Source organism: Phyllostomus discolor, chromosome 12 (genome assembly GCF_004126475.2).
Source record: "Phyllostomus discolor isolate MPI-MPIP mPhyDis1 chromosome 12, mPhyDis1.pri.v3, whole genome shotgun sequence".
Classification (NCBI taxonomy): domain Eukaryota; kingdom Metazoa; phylum Chordata; class Mammalia; order Chiroptera; family Phyllostomidae; genus Phyllostomus; species Phyllostomus discolor.
The window spans coordinates 73,053,299-73,078,129 of record NC_040914.2 but is presented as its reverse complement, the minus strand read 5'-3'; the positions used below and the strand labels follow the sequence as shown (position 1 = coordinate 73,078,129).

The window sequence follows — 24,831 nt, the reverse complement described above, 5'->3', positions numbered from 1 at the left end:
CTTCATTTTGCCTTATTTAAAATACGAAGTATGTCTTGGACACTGCTATAGGTAATTGAGGAGGTGAGCACTTACACCTCGGCCTCTGCTGGTTTTTCTCCCGCAGCCTGAGTGGCAGCCCTACTTACCGCAGAATGGAGACAACATCGAAGTGGCTTTCTCTTACTCCTCCGTGCTGTGGCCTTGGTCAGGCTACCTGGCCATTTCCATTTCGGTCACCAAGAAGGCGGCTTCCTGGGAAGGCATTGCGCAGGGGCACGTCATGATCACCGTGGCCTCCCCAGCAGAGGCGGAAGTGAGTGCACGCCAGGAGGCGCTTGTTTTTCTGAACCTTTCACGTCCCCTGCCGGGCAGGGAGGGGCAGGCCGAGTGCCCAGGGTCTCCGGGTTGGAAGCACAGTTGGTGTGATGAGGCTGGAAGGCCATCATTGCTGATTCCAGGGCCTGTAGAGCAAGCAGCTGGAGCTTAAAAGCCAGCTCAGTAATGAGTGATGGTGCCTTTGATTCTGTTGCTGAGCAACAGCAGATAGGACTATTTTGTGCCAGATTTCAAGCTCTGAATGATTGTAGAAAATAATGTGTTCTCTAAATGGAAATGTAGGGTTAATCCTATGTAGCACTAGTGTTTTGGGAACAAGGTAATGTAAATTTTTGGCCTCAAATTCTTGAGGTTTTGAATGGAATTAATTGTGATACACGAAGGTTCCTTTCTATATTCGTTAACAGAAATTCTTGTGTTCAAATTGTTAGGATTAAATTGATAAATAGAATCAACTTTTTAAACAAACCCCCAAACCTTCTGAGCAAAAGGGGCACCTCAAGTTTCTTTTTTTTTTTCCAGTCAAAAAATGGTGCAGAACAGACTTCCACAGTGAAGCTCCCGATAAAGGTGAAGATAATTCCTGCTCCTCCTCGAAGCAAGAGAATCCTCTGGGACCAGTACCACAACCTCCGCTATCCACCCGGCTACTTCCCCAGGGATAATCTGAGGATGAAGAACGACCCTTTGGACTGGTAAGCAGCCACCAGCCGTGATGCTTGTCACCCCCCACCCCCTAGTCCTTCCACAGCAGGACTAGGGGGCGTGTCCCTGTGGGAAGCAGACGCTGCTCCTTACTGAGCCTGACTCCTGCAACTTTGCAGGTCCTTGTCGTGCTCCTAGGCCCCCTGCGAGTCTCCCTTCAGACGTGCATGACTGTGCAGTAAAGAGCCTTGAAGTCATCCTTAATTGTTCTCCTTCCCTGACTTCTGTTGAATCATTCTGCAAATCCTGTTAGTCCTCTCTCTGAACATGTCCTGATTCCTGCCCTAGCTGGCTGCTGCCACCTCCGCTCCCTCTCTTGTTCAGGCCATCGTCATCTCTTGCCTGGATGGCATCAGTCACCTCCTGACGAGTGGCTGCTGCCACTGTCTCTTCCTTAAGTCCCACTGTCCATGCAGCAGCCCTGGTCACTGGAAGACATAAATTCCACTACAGCTCGCTTAAAACTCCAGTGGCTGCCTCTCCAGACTTCTTCACGTGCCAGGCTTCCTGGTGTGTCCTCCCCAAGCCTCCAGGCCCTGCTCCATCACAGCCCTTTCAGGGCAGGTGGGCCGACTCTCCTGCCCAAATGCCAAATTCGTTTCTGCCCTAGTGTAAATAAAGGGGTTTGGGCTTGACCCTGAAAACAGTGAGCAACGATGATGGAGTTGAGCAGGACACTTACAAGGTCAGTTCTGCACCTTTCAGAGATTCCTCTGGAAGGCAGGTTGGAGGGGCTCAGACCAGAGGCAGGAAGACAAGAATTGAGGAGAAGTTGACAGGATAGTGGCCATGAGCCCAGAGGGGAACACGTGGGTTCAGCCCTGCTGAGGACGCGGACTCTGATGGGCTGTGAGGTGGGGGCAGCAGATAGAAGGACCCCTGGGTGCTCCTTGGGGCATTTGGGTAGGCAGCTGACGTAGAGTACACAGTAGGAGTACAAGCATGTTGAGGAGGAGAAAGGCTGGGAAGGTGATTAGTAGCGGTGATGTAAAGTTAACTGTTCGTCACTGTCTTAGTTCACTTGCCCTTTGTGGCTTATCCCGCAGGTCTGCGTTCCTATACAGAATTTGTCAAATGCTAGTGGTTGCCAGCCGTGTACATGTGTGCCACTGCTAAAGTGATGCCTCGGCGCATGTCTGGCCATTTCTCCTTGTCAACTTATCGCTCCATTCCTGTGCCATGAGCACAATTTCCTAACACCCATTTCATGCACCGGCCCTGCCGGTCTGAGAGTGAGACTGCGGGCTGCTGGGCCAGTGGCTGGCCTCCTCCCCCTCAACTGCCAGGCCTCTGCTGGGGCTGTGCTCCTGCAGACACAGCCAGGCTTCAGGAGCTCAGTCTGCAGCTAGGTAGCCTTTACTCCGAGCAGGGACTGAGCATTTTAATGCCAGGCCTTGTGTTTTCCAGGAATGGTGACCACATCCACACCAACTTCAGGGACATGTACCAGCACTTGAGAAGCATGGGCTACTTTGTTGAAGTCCTCGGCTCCCCCTTCACGTGCTTTGATGCTAATCAGTATGGTGAGCAGCAACAAGGTGCTAGCCAGGTGTTCTCTCCTCTCTGTTGGATGTTGTGGAAAGGTTGAAAGGTGAATCACGGTTTAAATGAGAGGCCAGCAAAGGGCGCACATGGGGTCCTCGGTCCCAGTGAAGGCCAAAATGAGGCGCCAAGCAGACCAGTGCACATTCTACTTGGTGGGGACAGTGGTAATGTTCACAGGACACACGGCACTGTTGCAATGACTGGGACAAAGACGCTTGAACATTTTTTAATCTGTTCATTTCTTTTTAATGCAAAGAAGCTCTCGCCCCGTATTTTGCTTCTTCTCCAGCAAGTGAAGTATCTGTGTGTGGGGCATCACAGACGAAGCAGAAGGCACAGCCAGCTGCTGTCTCTGCACTGCAGGGTCCCGGCCCCTTCTTCCTCACTGTCCTCCAACGCAGTTCAGGGGGTGCAGGCCAAAATGTCAAAAGCCAGTAACTTGAGGTGTGGCTGCCAGTAAAATACTGTGTTTCTGGAACAGTGGCATCCTGTCGTTCGGAGGGGAAATTTCTCAGAGCCTGGCACTTTGTCCCTCAGGAACTCTGCTCATGGTGGACAGCGAGGAGGAGTACTTCCCCGAGGAGGTGGCCAAACTGCGGCGGGACGTGGACAATGGCCTTTCTCTCATTATCTTCAGCGATTGGTACAACACGTCTGTCATGAGAAAAGTCAAGTTTTACGATGAAAACACTAGGTACTGATATGAGTTGGTATTTGACAAGAAATTTCGCTTCTGGAGAGTTAAGTTCTACCTAGCAAATACGTAAAGTGTCTGACCCATGGGCAGTCTCTTCAGCTGTCAGGGACAGGCTCCGACCCCTGGTTAGAGAAAGCCATGTCTTCATGTAGTAGAGACGTTCTTGGAAACCACTTGTGAAGTCAGTAAAATGCTCATTGACTCCAGGTACTAATTTAAAAGCTCATTGTCTTTCCTTGTTGATTGTAGATACTTGAGCTTTAAATTTCTGTCTGGTTCTTTCCCATTCTTCTGTTGCCGTATCACTGAATCTAGACAAATTTAAATGCCCCAAAAGACCTATTATTTAAAGAAACTTTCTAGTAAATTAGTTACCGATCAAGGATTCCCAGTGCATTATGAATGTCATTCCAGTAATACAGTTTGGATTTTTTTTTTTTGGAGCCTGTGATGAATTTTATAAGCTTCTTCCTTACCTCTTTTTCTTCACTGACCCTCTCGAGGTCTAGGCTTAATATGCAGTGTATTCATGTCATGTGGGGTGCATTTTATGAAATAAACTTACTTTGACTTACTCTGCCCCCTGGCTGAAGCATTAATGTCACAGTATTGCTCAAACTGTGGCTTTTAGCTTCATCTGAAACCGTAGTGTGGCAGGACCGGCCCCTGGCAGAGGAAGTTGAGGTTTGCCGTGAAGACAGTGTGCAGGGAGCGCTCCAGCTCTTTCCTTCCTCGGCCTGTTGTCGCTTTCGCAGGCAGTGGTGGATGCCGGACACCGGGGGCGCCAACATCCCAGCTCTGAACGAACTTCTCTCTGTCTGGAACATGGCCTTCAGCGATGGCCTATACGAAGGGGACTTCACCTTGGCGAGCCACGACAGTAAGGTTTTGTGCTTGTGTTTTGATAGGATGCGGTATTGCAGGAGAGTCTGAGTTTCAGAGAGAGGAATGGTGTGCTCCTTGAAGAAGCTGGGCTGCACAGAGAGAATGGTTCAGTGTCTTCATGGGGAACGTCTGGGAGGCTGGGTGCTAACCACGCTGGGCCTGTCCAGGGTGTTTAGTGAAGGTGTTTTACGCACGTGTTTCCGGTTTTAGTGCCACCTATATGGTGCTCTGTGTCCTGTATTTTCCCACATAGGGAATACCTCACAGGTCCCTGGTTATTTACGTAATGCTGTTTGTACAGTAACCTTGCAAATCTCCAATCAGAAGTTTCCCCAGACTGGGCGTGGGAGCATTTCCAGGACTGTGTCTGAGCACTGTTGTTACTGGTTCTGCTCGTCCTGCCTTAGCGGGTGGAGGTCTGTGACAGAGCTGACTCTGACTCCTGTCCAGAAACTTGATCTCAGTGGTATTTTTAACTTCAACTTGGAGGTCATTCCTTGTAATTTAAGTATGACCAGGCAGTAATAGCGGCTCCTCTCCTAAGATTGGAAACAGTTTTAGAAAGCATAATGTTTGAAGAGTGCACTGTAGGTCAGTGAGTAGCTGTTGATAGAATGCCCTGTGTTTCTGTGTTCCCAGTGTACTACGCGTCAGGGTGCAGCATCGCCAAGTTTCCAGAAGATGGCGTGGTGATAACACAGACTTTCAAAGACCAAGGTAAGGAATGTTGGTCATAGCTTTTTGGTTTTCTTTTTTCCTTTGGAATAACAGTTTTATCACATGATTCACCCTTTTAAAGGATTACAAGTCAGTGATTTTTAGTGTATTCACACAGTTGTGCATTCGCCACCCCATCTACTTCCAGAACATTTTCATCACCCCCAAAAGAAATCCCCATATGCATTAACAGTTTTGTTTTTGTAATTTATTGCAATACCATTTTTATGGTACCTACTTTAAGTGAGACTTCTGGGTAGCAGCTCTGAGAGAGCCAAAGATAGATAAGATAGCCTCTTGCCGACAATTTGGATATTATGTATATACTGACCACTGCAAAATAAGTCAAATTCCCTGCAGGAGAGGGGCTGTTGGATGTGTGTAGATATATATATATCTGTGTGTAGATATATATATCTGTATATAGATATATATAATATATATATAAAGCTTTTTAAAAATATATTTTATCAAATGTGCTATTATAATTGTCCCATTTTCTCCCTTTTATTCCCCTCCACCCTGCCCACCCCCTCCCACCTTCATTCCCCCCTTTAGTTAATGTCCATGGGTCATATACCGCATTTTCGGAATATAAGATGCACCTGTCCCCCCACTTGGTAGGAATAATGGTGGTTAGTCCTGCTGTTGAGTCAGTGCTGCCTTGCTGGGTCCACCAGTTTGCCTTGCCTGCCCCGTCCTCTAGCCACTGCCTTGCCTCGAGTCCTCTCTTTGCCCCCCCTACCTGTCTGGATGGATGTTTCTTCTTTAACTCCTTGGTTGTCAGACTTCCATGCAGTTTGATTTTCTGCCAGTTCTGGTGGTTTTTTGTTTTTAAATTTGTTGCTGTCCTTCTTTTGGTTGTGCGAAGAGGCACAGCGTGTCTACCTATACCTCCATGTATGTAGATATTTTTTGAAACTACCTTTAAAGTTGCTTAAAATTTTTGTTATGATCTGTAAATTCTACATCCATGATTGCCCAATTCCTAAAATTTAGAAAAATGTCGACCTTGTGTTGTTCTTAGCTGTATAAAGGTAAAGGATATTAAATTACAGGGTCCTCTCTTAAAATTCCCTTAAGAATTTGAAGGAAAGAAAGGTCCTCCCTTTCAGTTTTGTTTCTTTAACTGTAGCTGGGCATCACCCAAGAAGGCAAATGCCGCAGTTCCCCTCCCCTTTGCATTGGGACTGTGCTGAGTGCCCTGCAAGAATCTGGGGAGCAGGGCAGAGCCAGCGCATCCTGCAGCCCCGCGCCCCAGGCTTGGATTGTGCACCGGGTGCCTCTCCCACCTCTGCTAAGGGCTGTGAGACTGTTCCATGCCCCACAGGGTGGGCCCGTGGGGATTTACAGGAAGTAGTCATTTCCTCATGCAAGCTGGTACTTTTTAAAATTTCACAATGGAAGGCCCTCCGTTGCAAAGTTTGCTATTTGCTATAATTGGAAATTAGGGACAGTTTCATTGGTCAAAAATGACAAGGCAGGAAGGATTTCTCGGTCATCTGTTTGTAACTCTGGGGAGGAATGCGTTTTTGTATTTTGTGGAAGGGGCACTTTCCCTTCATCAAGGCGGGGCGATCACTAGATCCGTGTTCAGAGGGCTCTGTTTTCGCTTTGAGCACGTACACAGTCAGTCATGTCTTCCCAGTCCCGTGGCCCAGTGCGCTGTGGGTTAGTGGTGTTTCCTGGAGCCGGTCTCTCCCAGGGCAGTGTCGTTTCTGGTAGGGGCCAAGCAGGGGCCACAGCAGTGGTCCTGTGACCAGCTGGCAGTGCCCGTTTTGTTGGGAGAGGAATCAAAAGTGGACTTACGGGTACACACTTCAACCTGGGGTTCTGCCAGCTTGAAAATGAAAGTTACCTTGAAATCCTTTTTAAGGGGATTTTTATCTGCATGCAGGCTTTAAGTTGAATGGTCCATTGGGCACAAGAGGCATTTGAAAATCTGGGTTCCCCTGGATCACAGAGGGTCTTGTCGTCAGAAACAAACTGTGAAACACGGGGCTGTGAGGCCCGTGGCAGCGCAGTGTGTGCCCCCCAGCTTCCCCGTGCCCCGCCCACTCAGTTCCGAGTGGGCTCAACGCAGAGCGCAGGACTGCTGCGTTTTAGTAGCCGCGGGCATTTTAGATGTTACCAACATGCCAAGTACTGGGTTCTGACGAAGACGGGCATCTTCTAGTGCCGAGGGGTGTGCTGCTTCAGGCGCAGAGACCCCGCAGGCTGTGCTGGTGTCACCGGCAGGTGCTGCCTCCGGCCCGCGTGCGTCTTTGACTTCCCGGTTCACTACACGTCGTACAGTGCGCCGTCTGTTTGGGCACCAGTAAGAAGGCTCTGCTTTGGAACATTTGAATTTGTGGGGTTAATATGACAGATATCTTAAATTTAAATTTAAAATATGTGGGCATATATTTAAAAAATTAGTTGTGTTTGTCCTAGCTTTGAATAATAAGACATGAAAGTGGATGCGAATGAATACCTGTGACTCTGACAGTATGGATATACCTTTGTGTTTAGCAGGAGCTGCCTGGCCGGCTGCCCGTAGTGGGTGCGGTCCAAGGACATAAGCCTTTCAGCATGAGAAGGGACACAAGTGTGTGTTTTTAATATAAAAGGGGAAAAGTGAGATCTTTGAAAGTGTAAATACTGTTACTACAATTTCAAGTGAACATGAAAGAGGTTGGATATGGAAATGTACGTACACACTTATAAGTGAATTTTGCTAACCCAAATTAATAGCACGGAACGCATTGTTATTCTATTAAAAGTTTGCACTGCTATGATTGGAGAGTAGGTTTTGCTCTGATTTCTTTTACATGTTAAGTGCAGCTAGAAGGTAATTCATTCCTCGGCAGGAATTCTCATTGTTTTTGTTGTGTTGTTTCAGGGTTGGAGGTTTTAAAGCAGGAAACAGCAGTCGTTGAGAACGTCCCCATCCTGGGGCTTTACCAGATTCCTGCTGAGGGCGGAGGCCGGATTGTATTGTACGGAGACTCCAACTGCTTGGATGACAGTCACCGACAGAAGGGTGAGCGCTGCAGGTGTGGCTGAGGAGTAGACTGTGCTTTGTGGCTTCGACATTCACATCCTTTCTCCCCCTTGTCCCCAAAAAGGCACCGTTGAGTTGCTGTTAAATTAATAGAGACCTGGTCTCGAGGGCCAGGTGTGGCAGGGGCAGTTCCTGCTGCTTTGATTGCTTGGGATATCTTGATAGATACATGAGTCTGGATGCATTTAATAGGCAAAATGAAACCTGTTTACCCCCTCCACTGCCTTCACCTCCATGTTCGTTTGTCCGGGGGCCAGCGGGCCTCAGCACAGCTCAGCACTACTGTGGTTCAGTGGAGAGACCCTTTGCTGCCTCACCCAGCCTGCAAGGCCCACCCCCTCTCTGGGCCTGTCCGTCACTGCCACTACCACACAGGTGCTCCTCTTGGGTCGGGCCACTGTGCCCTGGAGGGCCAGCACTTGGCGGTTTTGGCGGTTCAGAGCCTTCACCGGTGAGGGAGCTAGGGCGGAGCACCCTCTTCTTCAGCACCTCTCGATGCAGCTTCCAAGCCCGGGCGCAGTTTGTGTTTCTCTTCTCGTGAGGCGGGAGACCGAGTGGGGAAAGTGGTCCCCCTTTTTCTGTGGTCGGATGATGACAAAACCAGGATTGAGACCTCGTTTTCCAACTCCCTGCAGAACTGGGTTGAGGGGAGCCTGGGGCGTCTCCCCCTCACCCTGGCGAACGGTGGGCAGGCTGAGCTGGAGGAGCGCGGCCGGGAGAGCGTGACCTGGGAGTTGTGTGGCGCACGTCTCCTCTGACTTAAGTTGACGTTTCTAGTGTTTCACGTGCATCCTTGGCCTCAGATGGGTATTTTTAAAAATCAAAGGCAAAGGTTAAAGTCACAGTTGAAAGAAGGGGTTAATGTTTTATTTTCACAGAGATTTTTTTTAAGACTTAAAATTTCCTGTAAGACTTTCTATTAACATTTTAAATGGCCGAGAGGACTGTCTCAGTCCCTACTCTTCAGATGGCAGTGTAGAGGACGACCTTCGGGGCCCGAGCACTCCACCAGAAGCGCTCTCCGGTGCGACAAGTGCTTCTAGGGCTGGTGGCACCTCTCGGGAGGGAGTCTGATCTGGTCCGGGCTGGTGTTGACGGGGCTCACCAGGTGCAGTGCTGGGAGAACTGGGGTGGAAGTAGCGGTCCCAGGATTAAGGACGGCAGCATCTGTCTCTTGATAGAAGGGTCCACCCACGCTGCTCGTGAAGGGAGCTGTGATCGCAGCCCAGCACCGAGACGCCCTGTGGTGTCTCCCAGAGTCATTGAGATTTTCTCTTTTCACACTCGGTGGGTGGGGCACACCGACTCAGAGGGCAGACCAAGTTACTGGACTCTGCACTTGTGTTGACCTTGAACCCACCTCCCTGTGGAGCGCACACTGTGGTCCTGGCTCTGCCCTCACTGTAGAAATCAGGATCCTTCCCCCAGGACAGCCTTGGCCATTGACAGAGGCTTTGGCACCCCTTGCTCCTCCTCTTTCCTGGATCCCTGACTCTTCTCTCAGTGGGTGTCACGTGGTCTCCCCATCCTGGATGAGCTGGGTTCCACCCTCATTGTGAGGCGCCTGGAGCCCCGTGGTGCCCCAGCAGCTCGCCAGGCCAGTGCGCTTTGGTGCCGCCCTGCCTGAGCCCTGGTTCTGGGCGTGAGGCCTAGGCCTGGTTGGGTTTCTTGCTGTTCTCTGTAGTGGGCGCTGGCTGTGGAGAGTGCATGTTTCTCGAGAATAGGGGTTTATTTTTGATCTGATCTCACCTCCCATCTCCCCCACCCCCTCACTTTGGGGCTAACTTTTGTTTTCCTGTAGAAATTTCTTTAAAAAATCTAATTCCTAAGCAGCATGCCTGTTGAACCCACAGACTGCTTTTGGCTCCTGGACGCGCTCCTTCAGTACACGTCGTACGGGGTGACCCCTCCCAGCCTCAGCCATTCTGGGCACCGGCAGCGCCCTCCCAGCGGGGCGGGCCTGGCCACTCCGGAGAGGATGGAAGGTGAGTGGGCCCACAGGCGCTCAAGTGTGGGCACTCGGTGGGGCCCAGCTCAGGAAATAGGCATGCCTGCCAGCGAACGGAGCCAGCTCGTGGTGCCACTGGGGTTTTTCTTAAGGACTGCAGGTGGAATAGGGGCCTGTGGCTCCAACCTGCAGCCAGGGCCGCTCTCCCGAGCGCAGGGTGGGCACATACCGAGGTCCTCGAGACGTGCTCACCCGTGCTCACTCCAGTATCCTCACTGTGCACTGCTCTGAGTTACTGTTTTGTGTCCCACTCACAGACGAAGACTCTGGCTCCTGGGGTCTTTGGGAGGGATGGCCAGCATCTTTGAGCTCTCACTAGGCACGAGGCACCAGGCCAGGGGTGCTTCACACAGAGTCCCTCGCTAGGTCCTCCCAGAACTCTGAGGAAGCAGAGTATTCTTCCCATTCACCAGTGAAGAAACAGGAGCTGAGGGAAGTTAAGTACCGTATTTTGCCATGCACAATGCACACCCACAGTTTTGTGCGTGTTCCACATGGGATTATTATACCCATGTATAATGTGCATCCTTATTTTTCCCTCAGATATTTGGGCTAAACAGTGCTCATTATACACAGCAAAATACGGTAACTGCTCAAGGCTCCCAGTGGTTCTGCCCTGGAGCCTGCAGAAAAGGCTGCGTGGGGACTGCGGGCTCCCCGCTGGCTGTGCCGCAGGCGGGGCTGACCTGCAGCTCTCACAGCCTGACGTGGTGGTCCTCACAGCGCTGTCCGTAGGAGAGTATAAGAGGCGTGGGGTGGGCCACATGCAGACCTAACTCGCAGCTTACCAGTGGCCACATTAAAAAGGTACAAGGAAACAGGTGGAATTCACTTTAACAAAATACTTCAGCCTGATACACCACAGTGTTGATACTTAAACACATGATATGCTGTTTCCACTGGCCAATAGCCATGCATGGCTGGTGGCTACAGTATTGGACAGCATAGATCTAAGAAATAGAAGTTTTGTAGTTTGAAAACTTCTGTAGTTTGAAAACACTGTGGGTGTGCATTGTGCATGGCAAAATACGGTACTTAACTTCCCTCAGCTCCTGTTTCTTCACTGGTGAATGGGAAGAATACTCTGCTTCCTCAGAGTTCTGGGCGGACCTAGCGAGGGACTCTGTGTGAAGCACCCCTGGCCTGGTGCCTCGTGCCTAGTGAGAGCTCAAAGATGCTGGCCATCCCTCCCAAAGACCCCAGGAGCCAGAGTCTTCGTCTGTGAGTGGGACACAAAACAGTAACTCAAAACAGTAACTGATAATTAAATACTTCAAAAGAGAATATTTTTTTCTGTGCAGTGTATCTGTAGGTTAGCATCCTCAAGTCCAGCCCTGTGTGTGTGACTGCAGTCAGTTAGGGTGGCATGTGGCCACCTCAAAGGGAGCGGCTGTTCTCTCCCTGCAGCAGCAAGCACACCTGGGGGTCACCAGTCCGGTCGCACTCCTGAAGCACCTGGAACACAGGCTAACAGTGTGCTGCGGGTCTGTCGGCAGGAAGGCAGGCAGACAAACTAATGAAGCTTTGTTTTCCCCCATTGCACCTTCACAACACTGACCTTTGCCTGCCGTCGGTGCCAACGCCGCCCAGGGAACCACCTGCACCGCTACTCCAAGGTCCTGGAGGCCCGTTTGGGAGGCCCGGAGCCTCGGGCCCTGCCAGCCTGTCCGCACCTGTCGTGGGCCAAGCCACAGCCTTTAAACGAGACGGCTCCCAGGTTCGTGTCTTTCTGTGCTTTTCCAGTCCAGGACTTATGAGTCATTACTTTTTTTTAAATAAGAAAATGGAATTTTACTGGCATTATTGTCAAATAATTAAGTCTTCTAGCTTGTCATCTGTGGTGGTGATTTAAATTAGTGAGCCCCCATGTTGACCTTTAGAATTCTGCTCTCTGGTGGTGTTCTGCATGAAGATGTGCTTTGGGTAATTGGCATTTTTAGGTTTCAGCCTGTTCTCGCTTGAGAAGCTGCTATCTGATAGTGATGTCACTTGAACAGGAGCTCTGACTCCTTGAGCATGGGGTTTGGGTGCTTCCTGTTTGCGACACTGATCCTGAAATACAGAGGGGTCCTTTCTTCTGTCACGCCGAGGGGCTGGGGCTGGCTGCTCGCGGTAGAGTGGTCCAGCCCAGTCGAAGGGGTGGCTGTGCCCTCCTCCCTGTGCTGCTGCCGTGCCCTGCCATGCCTGAGGGAGCGAGTGACCTCCTCCCAGGACAGGGTCGTTGCCAGGACACTTCTCTTACGGTGCCCACTGTTGATCTGTGGTTCCCTCTCTTACCGTTGGACTTGATCTTCTGATTTGCATCATATTTTTTGGAAGCCAAATTCGAGTTATCTGTAGAGAGTATCCTGATCTGTCAAGGAGACTGGGGGCTTTTCCTGCCTGGGGGTCCCGGCGCAGCTGTGGGGTAGGCCCTCCTCTCCCTCTCCTTTGAGGGGATTGTGAGAAACCACCCTCCCTCCACTGGCAGCACAGCACATGCACTGGCGGCTGGAGCACCCCACGGCCCTCAGGCAGCAGGCTCCCCTCCAGGGAGGCTCCTGTCTCCCCCCCTTCGCCAGACTGCCCCCTTTGTCTGGGTCTCAGCGTGCACAGGTGTTGGTGTGGCTAGTGGGCACGCGGCAGGGCACAGAGGACCACCATCTTTGCCACGAGCTACCAAAATGAGGCTGCCTGCGAGGGGACCTCGGCGCCGCCTCTGCTCTGCCGTTGTTGTGAACAGAAGCACTGCGTGCGCCACTCACAGACCATCTGTCCTGGCTTAGAACCTGCTTAATAGACAACCGGGCATCGTCAGATTGTCTTTTCATCAGCAGTATTGCTGAGACTTTGATTACTGGGTACTTTTCCATTTCAGTTAACATCCCATCATTTAAAAATTTCTGATAAGATTCCATTTTTACATGTCATCTATTTATAACCCACCATTATCCTAGCGTTCACACCAGACTTTAATTCTAGCCGTGGTCAGCAATTCATGCTCACTGGACAGTCGCTGGCTAAAGTTGCCGAAACCCAGCTGTTCTCCATGGTGCTGTCCAGGGTTCTGAGAAGCCAATGAGGGCATCCTCGGTCTCTGCCCGTCCACTTCAGATAAGCTGTCGGACACCAGCATGCCAATAACGTGCAGCTCCTAGAATTTGGTTTTCACAGCCGTGCTCAGGAACTCCTTCCTCATGCACCCACCAGGCTTCACCTTCATCGCACATTTTACGTCTTCTTGAATGTTATTCTCAGTCCTCAGAGACCTGGACCTATGTCTCCATTCTGAGTCTCTGGAGAGATCTGAGACAGTGTCAGACAGCTGCTGACAGCCCTTGAAGAGCCCAGGTGTCCCTCAGTGCTGAGTGCCAGTTTCTGGTCGGTCTCTGAAACACAGGCTCATTTCCCTGGTGTTTTCGCTGAGCGTTAGGGGTCCTCAGCACAGCTTCAGGAGTGTCAGCCCCACCGGGAACCCCAGGGCGAGGCTCCCCCCTCTCTCCTTGTATCAGAACCTTGTGAAATTAATGGTAGCATCATGCACTGTTACCACAGTTGCCTAACTAGAAAATGCCATTGCTAGATAAGTGAATTCCAGAGTAGGTATCACCTTCTAGAACTAAAATATAGCTCCATATATATCCAGCTACAGAGTCATAAAGCTTAATGTCATTGATTCCGTAATTGAACATTGCCAGTTTAATGTTCAGACTGACTAAACATGACGTGGAGAGGTAAAGCACATGGAGGAGAACAGGGTGTGACACTTGTCAGTATTTTCCAGGCAGCCGCCCAGGGGGAAGTGTGTGGTGGTGGTGTCTCTCTCCCTCACAGACACCCGCGCCTCCGCGGGCCTGGCGTCGCCCGGCCTCCTGCTGGCCTCACCCCTGATTGCCAGTGGAGCTGAGCATCTGTGCTTTTACTCGACCAAAGTAAGAGACAGGCCGGCCATTTCCAGATGAAAATAAGAAGCAGGAAAATGGGGAATTCATAATTTGCAAACACATTTATTTCATTTCCTCACTTTGGCCAGAACTGTTGTCACATTTTTCCGTTTGCGTTCTTTGCTCTCGCATCTCGGCGTCCTCCCAAGCTCCCCAGTGCTCTGTGCAGGGTGTCAGCCTCTCTGTCCTTCAGGTCTGAGCTGTACTGGCCTGAACAGTTCTTCTGATCTCGGAATGAGTAGCAGCAGGGCTGCTCTCACAAGTGCAGCACGTCTCCCCAAAGCGCGTGCTTCCGTTCCCCCTCGTCCTGGCCCGGGGTCAGGCAGTGGCTCCTCCCCGTTCGCCTCCCTCAGCTCCTGGGTTCCTGCGTGTCCCCTTACTCTCCTTCCTGCTGGCGGTGCCCTTGAGGGCAGAGACAGCCTCTGGCAGAGGGGGAAGCCACCTTTGCTGCATCAGTTTGCATTCATCTAAACTTGTTTCCAGGCAGAGACCTCCATGGGCCTTTGGCCCCACTGGCCTGCGCTCCTTTTGGAGGTTAAGGTGTTTCCTCTCCCAGTGCCTAGTGAATTTCCCAGGTGGCAGCTTTACAGACCCAATAGGACTGATCCCTGTTCAGGCATTAAAATTCTAGGGGTATGGACTGAGTTTTGACCCTGCTGTCTCAGGACCTGGAAGTTGTCGCTACAGCTGTCCACAGTTGCAGTCAGGTAGATGTAAAGGGACATAATTTCATGTTTCTCTTCAAATCACTTTGTTTCTTAGGTATTGGCTAAGTAAGCTTCCTAGGCTAGTACAGTTGCTTATTTTTATTTTGTTTTAATCCATTTTCCTGAAGTAATCTTTGGAAACATCAGAAGTTACTCTCCATCGACCTGGATAAAGTGGTATTACCCAACTTCCGATCGAATCGCCCTCAAGTGAGACCCTTGTCTCCCGGAGAAAGTGGAGCCTGGGACATCCCTGGAGGTCAGTTCTCAGCGCCTCAGCATTGTGCTGACCCACCCGCTGCTTTGTTCAGAGTCCTCTCCCCTCCCCAGGCGGCGGCCCCCGGCTCCCTCCTTGCCTTCCTGAGAGCCACGGCGGTCTTGGCCTCCCTCATGGGATCCAGCAGCAAGGCCATAAGCAGGCCTAAGAGGAACACAGCATCATCTCCCTGAGAAAGTTCTGTGATTTTTAGATTTCAATTTATTTTATGATGGCCCGGAATTACACTTAAACTTTTTCCAACAGAGTAACTTGCACATTTTTATTTAAGTTCTGCAAACAAGCATGTATTAAATACCCTGGGAGGTGCCTGTCATCAGCTGGTTTGGGCCCCTGAGCCCTCAGCCCAGAGGTCTCCACTGATGCCCTGCCCTGTCCCTGATTCTGTTCTCTCACCCTAAATGACATCAGATGTACGCTCTACAGATGATGGCCCTTGGCCTGACTGGCCGGTCTGGGACAGGACCTCCCGTACCCAGGGCAGTCGGCACCAAGTCATCTCAGCAGTGTGTGGGCAGCTCTTGCTCCGGGTACCCCTATGCTCTTCCCGGCGTGTACAGCTCCCAAGCGGCGTCTCTTCTGGTTCCGGGAGTCGGCCAGAAACTCCAGAGATTAGAAGGGGGTGCCCCTGCCCGTTCAGTGCAACCCTCGGAACTTTGTGTGCTGGTGCCAAGCCCCTGAGGGCCTCGCCTGCAGGTCCTGGGGTGCACTGGGGGCAGGAATTATGGGGTCCCCGCACTGCTCAGTTACAGAGTAATTCTGACTGTGAGGCCAGGGCTCTCCAGTGGCCATTCTTCGTTTCCAACCACGCGTCCCCTGTGGAGGGCTTTCCCAGGAGGTGGGGCCACAGCCAACCATCCTTAACTTCCTGCCTGGCCTCCCCCTCCTTCCTTCCACTCAGCTAGGAAAGAAGCACCCTGTTTCCTTCCCAGCCTCCAAACATGTCCATCTTTCACTGTTTTAAACAAAAAGCAGCTCAGGGCAGCTCCATTGTAGATTTTCTGTGACGGAAGGGAGGCCGGTCCTGGTCTTTGCCTGAGATGAGCGTGGAGAGGAGCGAAGACCTCCCTGCACCTCCCCGCAGACACACACAGCATGCTCAGAAGCTGCCAGTCTCACCCGCGAGGCTGCAGGTCGCTCTCAGTCACTCTACTAATGGCCTGGGTTGTTTAACTGAAGTTTAAAAATTATGTTTGTCCTGCCAGCCCAGCTAATGAGCTTATTAGCATTTCATTTCTGATGAGCCTGCCTATCGTGGCAGAAGGAGCTGTGGTATTACTGATCGTTCCCTGCTGTCTTCTTGCAGGGATCATGCCTGGCCGCTACAACCAGGAGGTGGGCCAGACCATTCCCGTCTTTGCCTTCCTGGGAGCCATGGTGGTCCTGGCCTTCTTTGTGGTACAAATCAACAAGGCCAAAAGCAGGCCGAAGCGGAGGAAACCCAGGGTGAAGCGCCCACAGCTCATGCAACAAGTTCACCCACCAAAGACCCCTTCCGTGTGACATCAGACCACTGACGGTGAGAGTCAGAGAGAGCCTTTTCCTGACGGCCTTGGTGGGCAGGCAGAGCCGTGATGATTCCAGAGGGGCCGCCTGCTGAAAGGGCCTGAGTCTTCAGCTGCAGGGCTCTGGGAGTCCGTTCTGCATGGGCCTCCCGTGTGATGCGGGGAGGCTCGCGTGCAGCTCGAAGTGTGCTGTGGCCAGGGTCCCGCCGGAGGGGTCCACGGATCAGCCTCAGGGCACTGCACCCAGCCGCTGCATGCACCAAAGACTCGGAGAACGTCAGAGGCTCTCGGGGGTCTTCTGACCCGAGAGGGAGGATGTACTTTTAAACAACACAACTGACCAAGCTAAGATACACTCATTAAGGCTATTTTCTATATTTATTGATGGGAAAAAGTCACTTTAAAGACTTGTGCTATTTGGAAGCAAAGCTATTTTTTTTGTCAATGGAATGCGGTTTTTTTACTGTTCCATCACGAGGGATACCAGATTCCATGATCTCCTTTTTGATGAAAGGACAGCCTGAGAGTTGAAGGCGGATTGCACAGATCTGTGAAACATAGACCTTCGCTTTATTTTTATAAGTCTCAACTGCCATCATGTTTTGTAATAATGGGGTCTCGATTTCACCATTGTCGGTGAAGAAAATTTTCAATAAATATGCATTACCTGTATGAAGCAAAAAAGAATTGTGTCACGGGCTCTTTTTCCACCTGTCCCATTTCTCTTTGACGACACCCTGGAATGGGTTCTGTAGTAGCTTGTTATTTTGGTTAAGACATAATTCACATACTGTAAAAATCCATTTTAAAGTGTATAATTCAGTGGCTTTTAGTATATTCACAAGGTCATGCAGCCGTCACCCCCCTAATTCCAGAACACTTTCGTCATCCCCAGAAGAAACCCTGCACCTGGTCACAGCTCAGCCCCTCTCCCCTCCCCTACAGCCCACGGCGCCCACTGATTTGTTGTCTGTGGGTTCGCCTGTTCCGAGTATTTTGTATGAAGAGAACCAAGCAGTACGTGGCCTTTTGTGACTGGCTCCTGACACTGGCTCCCTTTCTGGCCATTGGGAACATTGCTGCTCTGGGCATGCGCATACCAGTTTTCGAATGGACGTGAGTTCTCACGTTTGTGGGGTAGACACATGGGTGGGAAACCGTGGAGCTCTTGGGCCTGAGTTTCCGAGGAACTGCGGGACCCCTCGTTTCCAAGGTGGCTGCCTCGTTCCACACGTCCGCCAGCCGTGCGCGAGGGTCCTGGTTCCTCCGTGTCCTAGCAAGCGTCTGGGCTGCCCATCTTTTTGATCGCAGCCTTCCCGTGGGAGTGAGGTGTTATCTCATTGCGGTTTGATCTGCGTTTTCCTAAGGACTAGTGACGTGGCGTATCTTTTCGTGCGCTTCCTGGCCATTTGTGTGTCTTCTTTGGAGGGATGTCTGTTCCGAGACTTTGCCTGTTTTTTTAATTGGGCTGTCCTTTTTTTACTGACTTGTAAGAGATTTTTACATATCCTAGATGTAAGCCTCTTACCGTGTACATGGCTTGGAAATACTTTATCATTCTGCTGTCTTTTTCATTTCCTGATGGTCTCTTCTGAAGCACAGAAGGTTTCATTTTGGTAAAGTCCATTTCATCTACTAGGTATCATTTCTAAGGAACCAGTGCACACAGCCTCTTAGTTTTTAACCGTTGCCTGACCAGTCTCTTGGCCATGTGCTGCCTGGCCACACATCAGCCTTCATATCACAGCAGAGGACGGACCGACTGGAGAGGAAATGGCAGAGGCCATGTGGGATCAGGGTGCTGATGGAGCCCGGGAGAGAGGAAGGCCCAGGCCCAGGGACGAGGGAGGAGCCACTAAGGGGTTCTCTGCTGTGAGGGGTTCCCGTTGGCAGGTCCCGTTGGTGACCTTGCACTTTAAGTGTGCTCTGTGGCTGCTGTCGCTTTGAGGCTGTGGAGGCAGGGCCGAGGGCCCCACGCAGCTGTCCCTGCCCCACGTAGCCCTGAGAACGTAGGCATTTAGGCTCAGTGGCATGCTCTCTGAGATGGGCTGTGGATCTGCGTGTCACTTCAATGCCTCAGAATAAGGGGCTTGTGCACTGTTTGTTATGGAGCCTTCTGGTCCCCCTGCCTGCCCTCCATCATTGTGGTCTGCTCACCACCTGCTCCACAGCACTCTGAAGGCCAAGGTCACGGCCCATCCTTGTCCCACAGGAGAATGAGGACCTTCCTCAGCGTAGAAGAGCAGGTTGCAGGGTTGGTACATGCTGTAGCTCCCAGGCCCTGTCTCAGGTTCGACACAGGTTTTTCTTTCTCTTTTTTTTATAGGTTTTATTTATTTTAGATGAGAAGGGAGGGAGAGAGGGAGAGAAACATTAATGTGCAAGAGAAACATTGATTGGTTGCCTTTTGCGTGGCCCCAACTGGAGACCTGGCCTGCAACCCAGGCATGTGATCGAACCAGGAACCTTCTGGATTGTAGGCTGGTGCTCAATCCACTAAGCAACACCATCCAGGGCCACATCATGATTTTCTAGAGAAGTGTGAAATCTCCCAGTTTTAATGTCCACAAATGATTGAATTAGAAAACATTTTACGTAAACTACACAAAGCCTCTCCGTCTCTGTTGTGCAGTTGTGCAAACGGTGTGCACGTGAGGTGACCGCAGAATGAAGTTCTGGGCCCAGTGCAGTGAGCTGGGCGTCTAGTCCCCACGCTGGCTGCAGCCTCAGGCTCACCTGTGTCTTCGGAGCTTGAGCGCCTCACCCCCAGAAGATGGCACTTCGACCCAGACCATCCCCTTTCTGCCCAAGGTGTGTGTCTACGTGTGTCACTTGTCTTCAGGACCGGCTCTCCTGCCACCGTCTCTTCCGTGTGTCGAGGCCTCTTGCTGCCCTACGTGCTCTCTCCAGAGACAGGTCCTGCTCCTGAGATGGGGTGGCCCTGCCCACCCCAGGACTGAGCACACTCACGGCAGTGTTAGGGTGCACGTTTGTAGGGTCACGTAGTTGGGACAGGAGAGGACAGAGATGGATAAGCATGGACACCCAGAGAGTGAGGCTAAGTCAAGAACAGAAGAAAGTTGTTAAGATGCCATGTTTTTTAGGGACCTGTGGTGACTGCAGCTCCAACAAAGGGACCTATATGAGGGGTGATCTAACAAGATGAAGTTCAGTGGCAACATAGAAAGACTACAGTTGGTCTTTGAATAAAGGGCAGGTCTGCACAGTACTGACGCCTGCGGGCATAGAAAGGAGTGCTGGACAGGGCAGGAATGTGGGGCGCCTGCCAAAGGGGCTGCGCTCAGAGCTGTAACAAAACGAAGGCGGGGCCTCCCCTGTCTGCAGCCAGAGTGGTACTGTTGGCAGCTGGGTGCCAGGCTTGCCACTATGTCTAGAACGTGCATTAGTGTCGTCTGCACACAGACTCGATTGTGGGCATCACTGGCCCCATTTCACAGAGGAAGTGGCAGCACCTTCCAGAATCACACAAGGAGGAGTGCAAGATCGGCACAAGCCCTGTGCCCAACCTCCGCCCCTCCTGCTGGCGTCTGTGTGATGTCTGTGTCTGCACTTCAGGGACAGTGTGACAAGCCAGGGGGATGACTGATCGGGCTGTTGGGACAGAGTCATGGGAGGAATGAGCTGGACAAAGGAGCGGCTGGGATTGAGCTGGAGAGGGCGGCTCGGTGGGGAGAGCTCCCATGGAGGGGAGAAAATCCCTCGGAAGACTTGACTGCCAGGGTCGGGCTCGCGGTGCGCTGTCCAAGGAGAAAGGCCTTGTTTGGTGGCTGCCATGGGATACCTGGGCCCTTGTGGGAGGAATGTTCTAGAAAGGATGTCACCATTCAGGGCACAGATGTTGAACTGGGGCTCTGGCCCTGGGGTCCAGTTCCAGCCCGGCCACCTCCTGCTTGTGGGCCTTCCCTGATCATCGCATCAGGCCATGTGCTGTCGTCACACGGCCACGGGCCTGACGCAGGGTCAGCGCCGGTCACATCAGCTGTGGTCAGGGGTCTGTCACAGTGACAGATGTGCCCAAAGGCTGTGGCCCCAGCCAGGCCAACACCCTGCTTTGAGGGAACCTTTTCTTCTTGTGGCGTGTACTCTCATTGTCCTAGTGAATGATGACATCTTTTTTACAAATCAGAAAAACAAGCGGCCAACCCATCACAACCACAGAGAGACCGTGGGAGCCCTGGGGGACTGAGGGGGGCCGGGCATGGAGGTTGGGCCCCAGGACTCGTCCCTAACCACTGTCCCTGGAGAGTCAGGCGGGCCCTGACTACGGGAAGTATGAAGGTGCCGCACTGCCCTCAGCCCCACCTGCTGCAAGGGACTTGCAGGTCTGAGGTCTTCCCTGCACGTGCACTTGTCCTTCTTGCACTCTTGCAGGAGCAGGCCCCATGCGCCGTGACCCCGAGGGGGTGGGAACGGGCCCTGCCGTCGGTGAACCTGTCCCAGCAGCCTGTCGCACTGCGTCTGCTGCGCTCACCTGCGAAGTGGACCGGACTGAAGACGTCATGCCAAGTCAGAGGAGCCAGACACAGAAGACCGTGTAGTGTACGCGTCCACCTGTGGGGGAACAGGCAGATCCAGAGACCGCAGATCTGGATCGCTTAGGTCTGGGGGCCGGGAGTGGAGTGGCGAGAGCTGAGGGCGTGGGGTTTCCTTCTGGCATGATGCACGTGTGCTGGAGCCGAATGGCGGTGATGGCTGCACAGCATCTCACACATACTACGTGCCCCTGAACTGTCCCCTTGAAAGTGGTTAAAATGGTGAATTTTATGTTCTATAAGTTTAACCACCGAGTTCCTCTGGGGGATTTTTGTGAACCGGCAAGGTGGGAGCCCCCGGCCTGGAGACTGGAAGGGGCTCTCTGGGGGTCAGCCCCTCTTCCTGCTGACACCTCTGCGGAGCAGCCACCTTCCAATGCAGGGGCAGGAGGAAGGTCAGCAACACTACTTTGAAGATGCTTCCTTTCCCTTCCAGTTGCAACTCCCCTTCCTTCACCCCGAGCAGAACTCTGGCACCAGCCCCTCCTTGCAGGGAGGGGACAGCAGGACCTGGCAAGGCCCGTGCCCTTGGGCCATGTCTCACCTGGAGGCTCCAGGCTCTGCTCTGCAGAAGAGACCCCCGCTGCTGAGCCCCCGGAGCTGGGGGCCCCTGGGGCTCCAGCACTCAGACCTCAGGGTGCTGGTATGTCGTTTTCTTGTTGCTACTGAGACAAATCACCACAAATTCATTGCACAAAACACCACATTTATTCTCCTGTTCAGTTCTAGGGGTTGGAAGTCCTGAAACAGTCTCCTGGGGCCAAAATCAGGGTCAGCAGGACTGGTTCCCTCTTCAGGCTCCAGGGGAGGTCCATTTCCCTGCCGTTTCCAGCTTCCAGAGGTTTCCCAAATTCCTTGGCTCATGGCCACTTCCTTTATTATCCCTCCAACCTCTGCTTCTGTTATCACAGCACCTCCTCCTCTGACCTCTGACCTCTCCTACATTCCTGCTTTAAGGACCCTTGGGTCACACTTAGGGCCACCCAGATCACTCAGGGTACTCGCCCCATCTCAAGATCCTTAACTCACTCTCATTTGCAAAGTCCCATTTGCCATGCAGTTAGTCTGAGGAGACCTTTGGGGACCATTGTTCAGCTGAGCACACCGGGTTTCTCTGTCCCTGAGCTGTCACCCATTTCTCTCAGGAGGACTTGGGCCCCTCCTGGTTAACTGGCACAGATGGAGCCACCTCTAACAGTCCAAGGCTCCTGTCATCTGAAGACCTTGAGGCTTTGCCCCTTCAGCGTCGGGGTCACTCCACCCAGCATTTTTTTATTAAGCTGCCTTCTCTGGGCCAGGCGGGGGCAGAAAGCTGCAGGGGGAAAGAGGGCCTTGGGCTCAGGGACGCGGGGTCAGTCACCGTCCCTACCCTCTTAGAACTGCGGTTCTCCAAGCACGTTAGCATCTCCTGGGAGCTTCACAGAAATCCAAAACCCGGTGGCACCAGGCCAAGTTCATCTGCAGCCCTGAGCGTGGGTCGGCACTGGCGGTTGGGAGAGTCCCTTGGGTATTCTCGTGTGGCCAAGGTTCAGAACGCTGTTCCAGAAGCTCAGAATCAAGCAGACAGAAAAACACATCAATGCCAGAAATGGAATTGACCTGTCCTTGTTTCAACAACAGCTAATGCACGCTGCTCACTTCTGGGCCGTGAACGTGTTCTCCCTGAACCTCCTCCTAACAGCGTCGCAGGGTGGCAGCTCTGCCCACCCCATTTACAGGTGACTCCAAGGAGCCCAGGTCACGGTCAGTGCATGCCGAGGTCACCCTTCAGTCCCGGGCACTCTGGCTCCTGAGACCTGCCCTCGTCTGTCTTCCAGACTTCTTGTCACTTCTTGGGAAACAAGCTGAGGTCACTTTCTCTTGGAACTTCCTAACCTGTCTTGTGACCCACACTCTGTGGAGCAGGAAAGGAGGGACCCCAGGATGACCCCTGGTGACAGTTGCTCACCTGGAAGGATGACGCAGGAGACAGGAGCTGCCTTCCGAGTGTAGTGCTGGGCTAAGCCCCCCACCTGCCCCATCCCCAGGGCCACCTGTGTGCCACCTCACTGCTTTCCTGTGCACCAGAGCGCCCGCCACCCACACAGATGGGGCCCTGCAGGGCGCCTCTCTGCTGCTAGGAAAAGGTCACCGGGCCCTGGGTTGGTGGCAGAGAGAGCATATCAAAGCCCCTCGGAATTAAGAGGTTTTCCCATTGAGTGGAGTTTCACAGCCCAGTGGCCGATTTCTAAGTCATGCGTGTTAATGGGTGGCTAATGAGAGGCCCAGGCGGGGGTAGAGGGGTGCCAGGAGCTGAGATGAAGGAGTACAAAGCCGCAGCTGATTCCTCCTCCCTGCCTTAGGGGCGGCTGTGGGAGAGAAAGCAGATGGTGGGGCTGCACTGGTGGCTTGGCAGAGCCTACACCTAGCCGGCTGCTGCTCAGGCTCCACCTGCCTGCCACCCCTCCCTCTTCACCACAAGAAAGTCCTTTCCCAGGGGCCCTGAACTGGGTCTCCAACAAAGGGACCCCAACACCAGAACATCTCAGCCTTCCTGGGAACACTGGCTTATCCTGTGGGCTGAGCCTTTGAACAGAGACTTGCCACTCCCCTGAATGTCACCCCCAGCCACCTTTCCCCAAAGTTGCATAGAGGTCTCAGCTCCCAGCACCTCCTCCAGGAAGCTCCTCCAGATTTCCCTCCTCCTGAGCCTCAGGGTCTACTCCTCTCCCATTGGCCCACAGTTATTTGTCTGTCCCCCCTCCAGAGTAGAGACTTTATCTTCCACCTCTGAATCCCCAAGGCCTAACATGCAGTAGGTGATCAATCAATCCGTGTTTGTTGAATGACTGATTGATTGCAACCAGTCAGACCCCAGATATACTGTGCTGAATGTGGCCCCTAAAAGACAAGCCCATGGCCCAGGGCCGATGAATGCAATCTTATTTAGGAAAAGGAGCTTCGCAGGTGTCATTAAGGACATTGAAATGAGATCTTCCTGGAACATCCGAGGGGGACTAAATCTAATGACCACTGTCTGTATACAGAGAGGGCACAGACACAGGGAGAAGGCCACGTGAGGACAGAGGCAGAGATTGGAGTGATGTGACCACAAGCTAAGAAATGCCTGGAGGCACCGAAGCAGGAGGAGGCAGGCAGGCCCCTCCCCTAGAGCCTTCGGAGGGAGCACAGCCCCGCCCACACCTTGACTGCAGACTTCTAACCTCCAGGCCCGGCAGAACAAATTTCTGGGTTTTAAAATTTTTTTAATTTATTTTGAGAGACTGGTTTGTTATTTCACATATTTATTCATTCATTAGTTGGTTCTTGTATGTGCCCTGACCAGGGATAGAACCTGCAACCTTGGCAGTATCAGGATGATGCTCTAACCAACTGGGCTCCTCAGCCAGGGCTGAACTTCTATTGTTCTAAGCCCCCTGTTATTTGTAACAGCAGACTCAGGAGGTTGACACATGGGGGAAACCATGCGACTCTCTCATTTCTCTCTTCCCTGGAGTCTGTGTATTCATCCTGCCATCTATTCATTCACTCATTCATTCATTCATTCCCTCATTCATTTAGTGCTCCCTATCCCAAGCACTCACAGAGTCAAGGCAGGGCGTGGGAGACAACGTGACTTTGTAGACTTTGAGATGACACACACTTGGGGCTGAATCCCAGTTCTGTCAGTTTCCAGTGATGACCTTTTGAGCCATTGGCTTCACCTGCCTGAGCCCGGTTCCTTCTCTGACTAAGGCGACGCCCCCTTGGGATTGGGTGTGAACATGCGCAGAACTGCTGTGAGCGCTGGTTCACAATGAGCGCTGTTCCCGATATGTCGGCATAGGGGCTGCCGGACACCTGGCCCAGCTCTGAGCTCTTTGGCCACAGTCCTGCTCCCTTCTCACCACTGCATGCTGGGAGGCCGGCCACGCTGCAGGTCAAGTACTTAGGGACCACATGCAAAGA

General features: G+C 52.3%; 1 protein-coding gene across 3 annotated transcripts in view; it reads left to right on the top strand.

Moving 5' to 3' along the window:
* Positions 1-17,017, top strand: part of MBTPS1 (membrane bound transcription factor peptidase, site 1) — a 53,241-nt gene extending 36,224 nt beyond the window's left edge. Inside the window, exons 13-23 of one of the 3 annotated variants that reach the window (XM_028534744.2) lie at positions 107-295; positions 841-1,013; positions 2,431-2,546; positions 3,106-3,262; positions 4,021-4,145; positions 4,790-4,867; positions 7,749-7,889; positions 9,764-9,895; positions 11,509-11,635; positions 14,677-14,807; positions 16,132-17,017. In XM_028534744.2, coding sequence (XP_028390545.1) covers positions 107-295; positions 841-1,013; positions 2,431-2,546; positions 3,106-3,262; positions 4,021-4,145; positions 4,790-4,867; positions 7,749-7,889; positions 9,764-9,895; positions 11,509-11,635; positions 14,677-14,807; positions 16,132-16,328 — 1,566 coding nt within the window. In that variant the 3' untranslated portion in view covers positions 16,329-17,017. The remainder of the gene's footprint in view (positions 1-106; positions 296-840; positions 1,014-2,430; positions 2,547-3,105; positions 3,263-4,020; positions 4,146-4,789; positions 4,868-7,748; positions 7,890-9,763; positions 9,896-11,508; positions 11,636-14,676; positions 14,808-16,131) is intronic. The other 2 variants (XM_028534745.2, XM_036012270.1) reach the window with 2 other exon arrangements.
* The last annotated feature ends 7,814 nt before the right edge of the window (positions 17,018-24,831 follow it).